Below are 13,867 nucleotides of genomic sequence, written 5' to 3' on the forward strand. Positions count from 1 at the left end.
GCAGTACATGTTGCAGTGTTTATTTGGCATTCTTCATACAGATTACACTTTTTCCACGTAGTTTGAAAAAACAAACTAACATAACAAAAGACACATTGTCATCTTTTGATTCTTTTAATAACGTTGTCATACACATGAAGTTGTAAATCTTAAGAACTCAGTAACACAAACATAAGAAAACATTAAGAGTATATTTATCTATCCCCCCCCCCCCCCTCTACGACATGGTTGAGTTGTTGACTAAAAGAAGAAATACCCAAATAACATCCACCAGGCCCGATGGTAGATCAAGAAGCAGAGTTAAGACTTTTGACTGAGTTTCCCCATCTATAAATGCTGAAATATGTGTGATTTTTTTGTTGTGTCATTTAAAATATGTGTGATTTTGCAAACTCGCCTCTCGAACTACCAGCGTGAGGTAAATCCTGGTGGAATATCTTCTTTTAACTCGTCACATAGTGTGATGTTTTGGCATTGAATTTCCTCCCAGTGCGGTCTCTCCACCGATTCTCATCCGTTACAACATCGTCTCACATCATTCACAACAGCAGAGACTCACTCAGGATGCTCTGAGATGAGAGCGTGAACAGCTCTGCGTCGTATTAGCTGTAATGGCGTTAAGCTTCTTTCTTGACATCTGAAGAGATGACGGAGGTATTTTCATGTAGGTAGGAAAAAACCCCTTTAGGAGCTACCAGTGAAAGCAATACTTTAATGTTTAAATCAACCTTGAATTACATAATGTAAAAGAAGGAAACAACTTAGCAGAGATCCAAAACAACATTTGAACATGCAAAAAGATAAAGTTGGCCTCCATATATATGTACATTTTAATACATTTCCAAGAGATCGTTACCCCAGAAACTGTACTAATTAACTGGTGTTTAACTGGTAGTGTTGCTCATAAACTCTGATCACCAGCTGCATCTGTCGAGCTAATTCTTAGTATTCTTTGTTATTATTTCTCGTAGGTGTGCGGCTGCTTTTTCTCAATAAAAAGAAAGCTTGAACCAAATAAAGTTAAATGCGCCTTTTCTCAGTCAGTCAAAACTAATATTTTAAAGACAACTGAAAAAATCACTTTGGGGATCTTCTTTTCAAAAGACACAAGACAAATGCTTGTGATGCACGTAAGACTCGTATTTCATCGGCGTCCCAAATTCATACTGAATAACAAGGCAGTTGTCAAAAAGAAGGCGGTTTCTGGTGAACAAAATTTACAGAGGTTCGTGTTTAGGAAATATCAGACTAAAGCATTCTGATGTCTAGTGAGGTATTAGTCCGTTCTTATGCAAGTGTGGCTTTTTTTCTCTTTTAAATCATCTTCGACTACAGCGACAGCGAGCCCTGTGGATGAATCTAAATGCACTGTTCACTCCATGGTCAGGCAGTCACAAGAGTCCACTCATCTCTAATATTTCTATTTCAAAACCATCTCTGAGGATGACGTGATAGACTTTGGTGATTTCTCCTTGGATTTCTTTCACTTCCTTTCCAGTTCTTTTGCTTCTTCCTCAGCGTCGAGGTGAGAGAGCAGCAGATTCTGGAGTGTCCCTTCGACAACGAGGCCCGCAGCTTTCAGCCTGTTTAATTAGCTCCACTGTAATAATGATTCTGTATCATCATCATCGTGTTATGCGCTTGAAAAGGTCACTGTATCACAAATGGTGAGCCATGGAAAATGAGCCCAGTGTGGGGAAAAACTGCTCCCCTTACTGTCAGTGGCAGGACAGTTTTATCTGTAGCAGGGTGCTGCTGCCCTCTACATGGATCTGTGGTGTGTTTAGTCACTCGAGTATGTGGGTGGTAACATGACTGGCTGTGGCGGCCATATCGGAGCCCAGCGTGAGGAGCTGGTCTCTTGGCCTGAGATCTGGCACCAGAACGAACTGCGCTGGCAACCATTCAGCTCCAGCCTGGCACTCTCTTCTCTGGAGGCCCACGTGGAGACCGAGGGCTCGTTTTCATGGAGGGGAATTGAGCGGTTACAGTACAGTACATATGACGGCCAGCTGGCACTGCAGTTTGATAACCCACACAGATGGATAGTGATGAGTCAGGAGGTTTCCTGTGGGTCCTTGTCGTCACTAATCCCAGACGGAGACCTCGCCCTGTCAGGGAGCTACTGTCCTGGGACATACGGCCAGCTGATTGAGCTTCCGGAGAGCTGCATGTCACGGATCAGCGTCTCGATGGGGGTCTTTCCTACCAGGCGCATGAAGAAGAGCTGGGAGATGAGGTTGGCAGGGACGGCACGCAGGGCGGGCAGGCGCAAGAGCAGGCGGCCAAAGCGCTGAGGCTGACTCGGGTACTGCATCCTCTCGTACTCCGTCAGAGCCACCTGAGCCTTCTCCTGCAGAGACTCCACGTGGACTGGGTCTGTCAGACCGCAGGCGTCTGGGAGAGAGGAGGAGGCAGTTACTTAATAGTGTGGGCAGGTTACATAAAGAGTCGTGATGAGCCGAGAGGAAGGTTGAAATCCCAGCAAATAATGTGATAAAATGCCCCCGAGGGGAACGCGTACAAATATAGCTGCTCATCATACGCATGCTCTGGGACAAACACATCATTTACACCCTTTAAATCTCATTACACGCATTATCGAACAATTCTACGCTTCCAAAGGTGACACTCGCAATAAGGAATTTCTTTAGGGTAGCCAGTGAGCCAAGAATTAAGTCGTGAATGGCTTTGTGCTGCATACTGATCAATGGTGCCACTAATTGCACAGCACATGTAAGATTACTGCATTTTCATGAATAAGCCAGGAGAGGGTGCCATAGTCGGTAAAGTCCTACTTTCACTGCAGCTGCTGTCTGAACTGGAGACTTTCAGCAGTTCCTTTTTCTATTGTTCTCTAGTAATGTGCTTTTGGAGTCTTCATTTTTGTGATCAGTTCCAACAATTTTTTGTCCCACTGAGCCAAAACAGCTGTGAAGTTTTTTTTTTTTTGTAGCTCTGAGGCTTGAAATAGGAAGCAATGTCTTCTTTGTGCAAACCAGCTCAGCAAAACCTGAAGATTTTCTTCATCAGACTCTCTTTTGATCCTTCTTTCACACAAACTAGACCATCCCTGCCTACTTCAGTCAAGAGGAACAGGTTGTTATAATGGAGAGCTGTGAGGAGCATAAAAATATATTACAGTATAAAGCGCTGTTACAGCAAATGAGGCAAGACAGAAAAGCTGATAGAAAACTGATCATCATGTGAGTTAATATATTTATTTTGCCACTCGGTGCACTCTGAGTGCTGCTGCTTATTTCTAAGTGCACACTAGAGCGCTTAAACTTTAAACTTAATTTATTAAAAACATGCAATTATGTCTGACACTGTCCCATAATGAATACATAATTATAATTTATGAAGTTCAATTAATGTTCTTGATTGAATACTCTCTATGATAAATAGACTTATGAATTTTCTAATCTGTATTGTGTTAGTTGCAGTACCAACGGTGTAAAATGGACTCAAGAATAAAAATGTATTTAGGCAATTTTTGCATCATCAGCTGAATGCATGTGGGTTTCCATAGCAACACAGCTTCCTCCAGTAGGATTGTTAATGTACAGCACAACAGGTTTGCAGATTTTATGTATTCTCTCCAATAGAATCCACATCTCGCATTCATAATATAAATATCAGGAAAAGAATTAGTGAAGGGTTGGTGCGTCTTCATTCCACTTAAATCCCAAACGTTTAACATAACCTCCAGAGCAGGTTAGCTGTGCAGCATTAATTACCATGGTGATGTTAAAGAGAACCACCTTCATGAAACAGAAAGCTCTGACTTAATCTCACTATACCCGACTAACTCATTATTCTTGCTTCATCGTACGACTCCCAGGGGGGGAAATAAACCGCATTATGTGAATAGCGACACTTACCAGGAACTATCAAGTACGGAAACAGTAGGATCCAGTAAAAGTGCAGATAGCTCTGCCTCTGCTGCACAGATTTCTAACATTCTTTTCTTTATCTGTTTCCAGTCCGACGCTAAACCTCTCTGAAAAGCGGCAGCCTTGGGTATTTTTGCAGGACGCTATGTTTCAATAACAGCAGATAACACAGAAGAGCAGTAGCAGTAATCACCTGGTGAGAACAGTGCGATGGCCTTGAGACAGCTGTACTCAGCGGAGTCCACCTGCAGCCGGGTCAGCTTGTCCACCTGGTCCTGGAACACCCTCACCTGGTCCATGAAGGACACGACGCGCTCCGCTGACATGGGCGAGGAGTGGAAGCCGGCTGCAGCCAACAGGGGCGCCATGTGGAGTGGCAGCGCCGACTGAGCGGCGTTGAGGATGAAAAGCTCGCTCCAGCTCAGCCTCAGCAGGGCCACCTGTGGATTTGTTAGTGTGTTAATCAGACCCCCAACACTGCCACCGTGCAGTATTAACGCTCACTGCATTCATTCTATATTTATGCTTGATGTACACGTGATTGTTTGACACATCTGGTCTGGTATGATGGCTGGAATATCATCTGCAAAAACACATTTAAATCTTTTAAACAGGATTTAATCCACTAACCTGGTCTGACACAGGGAGCTCGGGGAAATAAGGGATGTTTCTGGCCCACTCCACTGTGCTGAAGAGTAACCGGGCAGCCAGTTCACAGATATTATCGATGCCCATAGCGTTGTCTGGACCGGCCTGCTGGTTGTACTGGTGTCCATATCGACTGCTGGGGTAGGGTTCGGCTCGCAGCAGCTGGGAGATCAGCTCCGACACCGGCTGACCCCCACCGCTCCCTCCGTTATTGTTGTTATAAAACTCGCCACCTCCAAGGCCGCTGGCGCCACCTATGGGCGTGATGGAGGGGCTGAGGCTCGGCTGAGGGGGGATGCGACCGCGTTGAACTGCTGTAGTTCGGATGGGGGACAATGGGGGAGGAGAGGAGAGGAGAGGAGAAAGGAGGAAAGAAAAGTGTGAAGGACGAGGGGAGGTGAGGGAGGGGATTTGGAGAAAAAAACCGAGAGGGAGAAAAGTTAAAACTGACTTCAGCCGGTTTGGTATATGTCAGATTAACATCAGACAGGCTTGACCCAATTAGGAACCTGTTCTTCAAGATTAAAAGGAGGCACGATCGAACACAGACTGATTCCTCAACGAGAGCGTGAAAATATTCTCAAGCCTAATGAAGGTCATCTACAGAAACAGAGACTTTGACGCAAGAATTTCCTTTAAAATCTTTGAAAATATTGATTCTGGAGGAAAACTGCAACATTGCATTGTTGTGCATTCAGTAGACTTGTATATTTAAACACATAAAGGATTGTTTCTGTGCTCTAAAGCCTTCAGTCAGACTTCACTTGGTGTGGAGAAAGTAGCACAGCTGAGACAGACAGCATTACTGCCAAAACAGAGACAGAAGGGCAGATTACTGAAAAGAAACTCATTCATTCGGGGATTTGAATCCATGTAGGAAGCAGCTGTCCTTCAGCAAGACACTGAATCAGACGCAGGAATGTTGCTCAGTAGCAAAGTCTGACCTCTGACCTCCCTTTGGAGCAAAGGGAATCTTTCTTCAGGGAGCCATAATGTGTCTCATTAGCATGTTTTATGATCTGTGAGGGAAAAACAACCCAGACAGGATGTTTACAATCTCCAAACCCCTATCAAAATAAGGTCAAATATATCTGTTCTAGCTTCAGTGCTGAAAGACATCACACATTTGGATTGATCTGGATGCAGGCGTCTGTTTGCTGTTTGTTTCGGTGTATCTGCCAGAGTGACATTCACCGTCTTGAGCTCCACCACTTAAGGAGAAATCCCCATATTGGATTCTTCCTGATCGAGCCAACAAGTCAGAAGGTTTCTGTAGCTTCAACAGGAGGCTTAAGGCTCTGAGACGCAGGTGTCTTAGCACCGTATCCCTCTCAGTCACTCTTACGCAGGCACTAGATTAAGCCACTTAGTACATGGCATTGAGCTGACATGCATGGTTAGCTTAGCCATGATAGGGTCTCGACAGCCATATGTGGCATTTTCTCTGCACTACAGAGTAGAAGAGGCAAGATAACCGCATATGCAAATTACTACTATAGCGTGATTGATATTTCTTTTTTCTGAAAGCGGCTGATGGGAGTAATGAGAAGACTCTCTCAGGCTCAAGTAGATACTTCCTGTTTTCAAATTAATATTTCAGTGTTGCACATTTACAATCGCAACAAGTCCCACAGTGTTTCTCATGCTTCCCCGCATGACTGAATTACCGCAAAAGGATTCATGAAACAGGTTAGATACCTTCTTTACGCATGCCGACACGGAAACACTTCTTCAGGCGACAGTACTGGCATTGGTTCCTGTGGTGCTGGTCAATCTGACACTCTCTGTTTGACCTGAGGACAACAACAAATGCAAACACAAGTCATTATTATCCCTGAAACAGACACAGCGGCGCCAGCTTTCTACTCTAAGTTGCACTAATGTAACAACAGGCACATTTACTCCAGCTGTCAGACAGTGTGAGTTGTTTTCAATACAAGTGGTTTTATGACTTTAATCTGGTTTTTGCACAGATTATAAAAAACAATTTAAACTTAATGACAAATGCAGAAGCAATCCTGCTACCCTGACAGCTGTTCAGTGATTTAAAGTCATCATCATCCATTCAAAAACAGTTTGATACACATTAAAAGCTGTTCACAGATTAGATGAGTGTCTACAGCCCGATGCCGGTGACACTGAGCATTAATATTGCATTATGAAACTAGTTTTTCCATGAGGCTGCAGGCAACAATATCACGCTCATGGAGCAGATGGTTTTGTCGGACAGCGTTTCAATCATATCTCAACTGCTCTTATGTGGACTTTACAACAAACTCATTCATTCTCATTTAACTCAAGCAGAGCTGAAGCGATGAGGCAATGAATCAACAAGTGCATCGACAGAAGAAATGCTTCCGTAGTTGGTTGTTTTAATCATGTTTTCAAGCCAAAATGTGAACAATCATATCGCTCTGACTTCATATATGTAATGTTAGAATTACTACAATATGTACTAGATAAAAAATGATGATATAAAAGTTGTTTAAGCAGACATTATTGCCAGCTTGAACTTTTGTGAAATCAGAAAACAATAATTTTAATAAAATACAAGAATTTAGAGACAAATTGTCATAATTATCGCCTAAAATGAGAAGTTTGACACATTTGCTGATTATTTTCTGTTGATCAACTGACAACAAAATATTGTGATATATATTTAATTTGTTGTCAGAGCTACATGTTGGAAAGACAGCAGGCATATATCTGATGTAAATATTTTCTGTTTACCTGATTTACCTTGTCATTTTAATATGAAAAAGACAAGGATAAATGGAAAATTATCACATTTGAGAATCTGGAATAAGAAAATGATTGACATTTTTAAGTTAAAAAAATTCTCAAACATTTGCTGAACATTTACTGTAGATTAAAAATAAGCAAATGTGCTTAATGTATATATAATTGATATATATTCGTTGAAAAAAATGTTGGAAAACTCCATTGTTTACAGAAGATTTCTTGTCAGAGCTACATGTCAAAGAGACAGCAGCCATATGTCTGATGTAAACATTTATTTATGTGTTTCATACTCCAAAAATGCACTGATATTGTGTAGAAAAATGGTCTCATACAGTTGTTGACTATTTTCTGTTGATCTATTTTGGTCTATGGGTCTAAAAATACACTGATATTTAATTCAATATCCAAACAGACAAAGAAAAGCAGAACATTGTCATATTTAGGATGGTGGAATTAGAAAATGACTGACATTACTAGTTTGAAAAATTGTCTCAAACATTTGCTGAACATGTTTTGTAGATGAAATAAAAGAAATTCGCTTAATATATATTCAATTTATGTGTATTTGTAAAGAAAAAAAAGTCACATTGACTGTAGAAGCCTTGTTGTCAGAGCAGCACGTTGGACAGACAGCAGCCATATGTCTGATGTAAACCAGACTACATTTTATGACTCATATCCTCTATTAGCATCTCGTGGCTACTATCACCCAGCAGCACACAACGTCACGTGACCCGGAGTCTGCGCGAGACGACGCAACAACACATTTAATAGTTTTTAATCCGCGGCCAATCAAACGAGGACAAACAAACAATGCTACCCATGATGCCTCTCGCTCTCTCACCTGCAGGTGTAGCTCAGGTTGCGTCTGACGCTGCGTTTGAAGAAGCTCTTGCAGCCCTCGCAGGTGAACACGCCGTAGTGTTTCCCGCTGGACTTGTCCCCGCACACCACGCAGTCCACCACGCAGGCCTTGTCGTCGTCCCCGGCTTCCATGTCGCTGCCTCCCGCCTGCGGAGAGCCGTCCTCCTCCTCCCCCCTCAGGTAGCCCTTGTCCCCCAGTCCGTTGGTGCCCCCGTTGGGATCTCCCCAGCCCCCACTCACCATGGCCATCGCTTGGTTACCGAACCACCGCAGAAGAAAATGGGACAAGCAGCCAAAAGGTCTCTGGTTGCTGTCAAGGTAACATAAATATTACAAAAAAAGAGAAAATAAAAGTCCAGACTGAGCGTTTCCCCTCCTCCTCCTCCTCACCGGGAGAGAATCAGGATTTCCTGCTTGTTTGCATGTGCTAATTAAGTCTCAAGAGTGTTATTTTTGCACCAAATCTTTAAAAAAAAAAAAAAAAAAAAAACACAAATAATCCTCAGGCTAAGTAGGCAGATGTCTGTGAGTGAAAGGGGGAAAACGGCTTTGAGGAGGAGGCAGAAAAAAAGAACAGTCTCCTCCCCCTCCACTATGACCTGGAAACAGTCTCTGTGAGGCAACTTTTAGTTTTGCTTGCCCGTGGATTTTCTTTTTTTCTTTTCTTGTCCCCTCGTCTGGCTTCTTCTGTGCGTTCTGTAGTCTTTTCTTACTTTCGAGCAGTTTCTGAGGCGGTCGAATGGCTTCAACCTTTCACAGGAAACACTGAGTGAAACAAACAAAAAAAAGCAAAATGACATGAGGTGAAATGAGCTCTCATATGCTGCTGTTCTCTGTTTCCCTCTCGCAGTAATGGCTGAAAAAGGACCTCGGTGTTGCTCGACTTAGCACATGCCTGGAGAGGATTTGACCACCCCTCTTAAAGTACCCCTCACACTGAATCTGTCTGCAGCTCTTCCTAGCATAAGGCGCCCTTGTGGCTGCATATGCAACGATGTGGAGCTTACCTTAACGATAATGTGCAGTGTGTAGAAATCTCTCTGCAGGTCTTCCTTCCATCCAGAGTGCAGCTTCCCTCATACTGCTGTAATCCTCGCAGCAGCAGTGTCGGTGTCATCGGCAGCTCTGTGACCCATGATGAAGATATTCCACATCAACAACATCACTTTCATGTGGTGCTTCTTTGGAGGCGACTGCAGCTGCAGCAGCCGACGAGGCGACGTGGACTTCCAAAATACACAGCACGAGTAGATCCTCCACACAAGGAAGTCCTCCCTCTCTCTCTCTCTCTTGTTTGTTGTAGCACGAGTGCTCGGCTCTGACTGGATCCTCTGTGCTGCTTCCTTCCACACACACACACACACCAAAAAAAAAACAGAAAAATCAAGCAGGCAGGAGAGCGTCCGTCCTGCTCAGCCCTCCGTAGTTCCTGTGATGGCTTCTCCCTCCAGTCTTTTGTCAGTGCTTGCCCACCAAGAACTAATGACTTGCGGCCTAGCCCTGCTTTTCGTCTCTTATGTGCAGCCTTTCCCTATGGCTAAGGCGAACAAGAGGAGGGGGGGAGGTAGAGATGGGAGCTCCTCTTCCCCCTCTCTCACTCTCTTTCTCTCACTCCCTCGCTGGCTTCCACAAAATCAGATTATGATTGAGGGGAAATAGCCGAGCTGGTTTTCTCGCTCTGCTTCCTCGCCCCTCTTCTTTCTCCAGCCTGTTTGTGTGTTTGAGAGAGAGAGGGAGAGATCAAGCAAAGCAAAGCAGAGAGAGGGAGGGAGGGAGGGAGGCAGGAGTGTATGCAGAGGGGGAGGGGGAGGCAGTCTATGTGTGTGTGCTCCCAGGGATTTGACACTGCTATTCAAGCCCTGTGGTTACCATGGCGCCGGCTGCCTTATATGGCCATTGGAGTCAAAGAGCAAAGAGAGTGGGTTGTGTGGGGCAGCGTGCACACAAACACACACACACAGAGGAAGAATGTGGAGGATGTGTCTCCTCGGAGATGCAGAGAGCGTGACCCCGAGGCCTCCGAAAAACCACCCCGACAATACCAGATTACCCTGAAGCCCCGCAACAAATGCGAGCGAGCTGATCTCCTTGCCTGCCCTTTTTGTCTTTTAGTAAGAAATCAAAATGTTGCATCTGAGCGCTTGAGAAGTGCTGAGGTGAACTTCGCCGAGATGCATCCCGAGCAGCTCGCTTTGATCCTGCCCGAGGAGCGCCTCATTGTGCTGCAAAATAAAGGTTTAGCAGGCCGTTGCTCATTTCTGCAGAATGCGTGTCCGTGAGTGATTTGTGTCGGAGGTTGCCCCTGAGAGGTCAAGCTGACTTTCACACCCCTGGCACGCTAAAAGCCCAGGGTCAAATGCAGATAAAGGAGGAGGAGGAGGAGAGCACGCACGACAACTCCTGGATAAGAGCTTTAAGAGATAAGTGATGAATCTGCTTGTAAATGTGCAGCTCCTTGGGCTTGCAGGGGGGTTCGCAGTCGCAGATATGGACAGATGAAAGTGCCCTGAGAGATTCACCCAGTGCAACTTGTTGTCTTATCTACACAGAGATTTTAAAGGCATTTTTTTTTTACCTCCCCCTTACCGACACTTTTATGGCATTCCTCAATCTAAAAAACCCTGCTTTACCCCCCAGAGAAGTGTGTGTGTGTGTGTGTGTGTGTGTGTGTGTGTGTGTGTGTGTGTGTGTGTGTGTGTGTGTGTGTGTGTGTGTGTGTGTGTGTGTGTGTGTGTGTGTGTGTGTGTGTGTGTGTGTGTGTGTGTGTGTGTGTGTGTGTGTGTGTTCTTGTACTTGCTACATTGTGAGAACCATTTTCTGCATTTAACTATCAAAGTGAGGACATTTTTACAAAGTGAGGACATTTTGGCCGGTCCTCACTTTGAAACAGCCATGTTTGAGGGTGAAGACTTGTTTTTAGAGAACAGGTATGAATTGAGGTTTGGTTAGGGTTAGGGTAAGGATTAGGGTTAGGCAATCAGTTGTGATGGTTAAGGTTAGGATAAGGCTCTAGGAAATGCATTACGCCTATGGATGTCCTCACTAAGATAGAAGTACAAACGTGTGTGTGTGTGTGTGTGTGTGTGTGTGTGTGTGTGTGTGTGTTCTTGTACTTGCTACATTGTGAGAACCATTTTCTGCATTTAACTATCAAAGTGAGGACATTTTTACAAAGTGAGGACATTTTGGCCGGTCCTCACTTTGAAACAGCCATGTTTGAGGGTGAAGACTTGTTTTTAGAGAACAGGTATGAATTGAGGTTTGGTTAGGGTTAGGGTAAGGATTAGGGTTAGGCAATCAGTTGTGATGGTTAAGGTTAGGATAAGGCTCTAGGAAATGCATTACGCCTATGGATGTCCTCACTAAGATAGAAGTACAAACGTGTGTGTGTGTGTGTGTGTGTGTGTGTGTGTGTGTGTGTGTGTGTGTGTGTGTGTGTGTGTGTGTGTGTGTGTGTGTGTGTGTGTGTGTGTGTGTGTGTGTGTGTGTGTCAGAGCAGCATTGTCCCGACTATTGTGCAGCTAATGGGTCAGAGGGAGTGTGTGTTAATTTGAATGAAGGTCCCTTTAATTAGGCCTCTGCGCCTGCTTATTGTCACTTCTTGTGTTGGGAAAGATTAGGCTTGTCAAATAAAGGGTGCTTGTAAAGGGAATGTGTGTGTCGGGAGGAAGATGAGAGATCCAATAGGGTGCTTAATCAATACTTTTTATCCGGAAAACAGTAAATTTCAGTAAATTACGTTCATTATTTGTGTTTTAGGAGATGTTTTGAACATTGATTTACAGTTTAAACATTTAGAATTAGTGCTTTTAAGTGTTGTTTTTGTGTTCTTATCGCAGAACTTACTTTGAAGAGCAACATGCATTGTCTTTTCTTACGCTAAAGTCTCTGCAAATTGATTGTGGCAGAACTAGGTTTGCATAATCTTGTTTTCAGAACTCCTGTGGATTTGAACCACTGGGTAGCAGACCTCTTCTGTGTCATCGTACGGGTAGGTTCCCAACAAACTGAAGGAATATTGAGTAATTTGGATGACTAACATAGCATCTGACAGACTGGCAGTACTTGTAATGCGAGGAAGGGAAATACGACACACTTTAGATAATTTTCTCCAAAAAAAAAAAAAGGGAGCTCTGCACGCCTGTCATTTCCACTTCAGAGTGTGTATCTGTTTCTGCGGTACCACTGGGGGCAGGAGTGACGTGGCCTTTGAACTAACAGTCAGGAATGTGGTTGCTCCCAGCGAGGAATCCAGAAATGCAAGACTGCAAAATAAAATGTCTGTCAAGCTGCCAGTCAGACATTAAACAGCATCACACACACACACAAGATATAGAGACAACAGTGGATCACAACAGAGTAATGGCAGGTAACAGGCCAAGACCCACAGAGCAAAACCAAAAGTGATGATCATTAACCTTGTGTGCGGTTTGTGGTTCATCAACAGTTTGAAGATTGTAGCGGTCGGTGATATGTGGGGAGGAACCATGCTGTACTCTGCTTTCTCTGTGTGTATTAGCAGAGAGAATGCAGTGAGCTTTTGGTCACAGTCCTTCCTTAATATTCTCTAAACCATATCCTACAAATACTCTATACTATATTGTAGTCTCTACAGTGCAGTTTATACACACGTGGACAAAATTGTTGGTACCCCTCAGTTAAAGAAGGAAAAACCCACAATTCTCACTGAAATCACTTGAAACTCACAAAAGTAACAATAAATAAAAATTTATTGAAAATTAAATAATCAAAATCAGCCATCACTTTTGAATTGTTGATTAACATAATGATTTAAAAAAAAAAAAACTAATGAAATAGGGCTGGACAAAAATGATGGTACCCATAACTTAATATTTTGTTGCACAACCTTTTGAGGCAATCACTGCAATTAAACGATTTCTGTATTTGTCAATGAGCGTTCTGCAGCTGTCAACAGGTATTTTGGCCCACTCCTCATGAGCAAACAGCTCCAGTTGTCTCAGGTTTGATGGGTGTCTTCTCCAAATGGCATGTTTCAGCTCCTTCCACATATGTTCAATGGGATTCAGATCTGGGCTCATAGAAGGCCACTTTGGAATAGTCCAACGCTTTTCTCTCAGCCATTCTTGGGTGTTTTTGGCTGTGTGTTTTGGATCGTTGTCCTGTTGGAAGACCCATGACCTGCGACTGAGACCAAGCTTTCTGACACTAGGCAGCACATTTCTCTCCAGAATGCCTTGATAGTCTTCAGATTTCATCGTACCTTGCACACTTTCAAGACACCCTGTGCCAGATGCAGCAAAGCAGCCCCAAAACATTACTGAGCCTCCTCCATGTTTCACCGTAGGGACAGTGTTCTTTTCTTCGTATGCTTGGTTTTTGAGTCTATGAACATAGAGTTGATGTGCCTTACCAAAAAGCTCCAGTTTGGTCTCATCTGTCCAAAGGACATTCTCCCAGAAGCTTTGTGGCTTGTCAACATGCATTTTTGCAAATTCCAGTCTGGCTTTTTTATGAGTTTTTTTCAGCAGTGGTGTCCTCCTTGGTCGTCTCCCATGAAGTCCACTTTGGCTCAAACAACGACGAATGGTGCGATCTGACACTGATGTACCTTGGCCTTGGAGTTCACCTTTAATTTCTTTGGAGGTTGCTCTGGGCTCTTTGGATACAATTCCAACGATCCGTCTCTTCAATTTGTCATCAATTTTCCTCTTGCGGCCACGTCCAGGGAGGTTGGC

General features: G+C 43.8%; 1 protein-coding gene across 3 annotated transcripts; it reads right to left on the bottom strand.

Annotated features, from left to right (window-relative positions):
- Window positions 1-4: 4 nt before the first annotated feature.
- Window positions 5-9,892, bottom strand: nr2f6a (nuclear receptor subfamily 2, group F, member 6a). Of its 3 annotated transcripts, none has more exons than XM_022200704.2 (6): window positions 9,158-9,892; window positions 8,131-8,915; window positions 6,243-6,337; window positions 4,527-4,855; window positions 4,090-4,336; window positions 5-2,397 (listed from the first exon to the last, which is right to left on the bottom strand). In XM_022200704.2, the coding sequence occupies exons 2-6, from the start codon at window positions 8,397-8,399 to the stop codon at window positions 2,123-2,125; spliced, it is 1,215 nt and encodes a 404-aa protein (XP_022056396.1). In that variant the 5' UTR covers window positions 8,400-8,915; window positions 9,158-9,892; the 3' UTR covers window positions 5-2,122. The 3 variants fall into 3 exon arrangements, with proteins under 3 accessions (XP_022056396.1, XP_022056395.1, XP_022056394.1); XM_022200703.2 differs by having other exon boundaries at window positions 4,527-4,858; window positions 8,131-8,900; window positions 9,158-9,891; XM_022200702.2 differs by having other exon boundaries at window positions 4,527-4,858; window positions 9,158-9,891.
- Between the last annotated feature and the right edge of the window lie 3,975 nt (window positions 9,893-13,867).

Source organism: Acanthochromis polyacanthus, chromosome 9 (assembly GCF_021347895.1).
Source record: "Acanthochromis polyacanthus isolate Apoly-LR-REF ecotype Palm Island chromosome 9, KAUST_Apoly_ChrSc, whole genome shotgun sequence".
NCBI lineage: Eukaryota > Metazoa > Chordata > Actinopteri > Pomacentridae > Acanthochromis > Acanthochromis polyacanthus.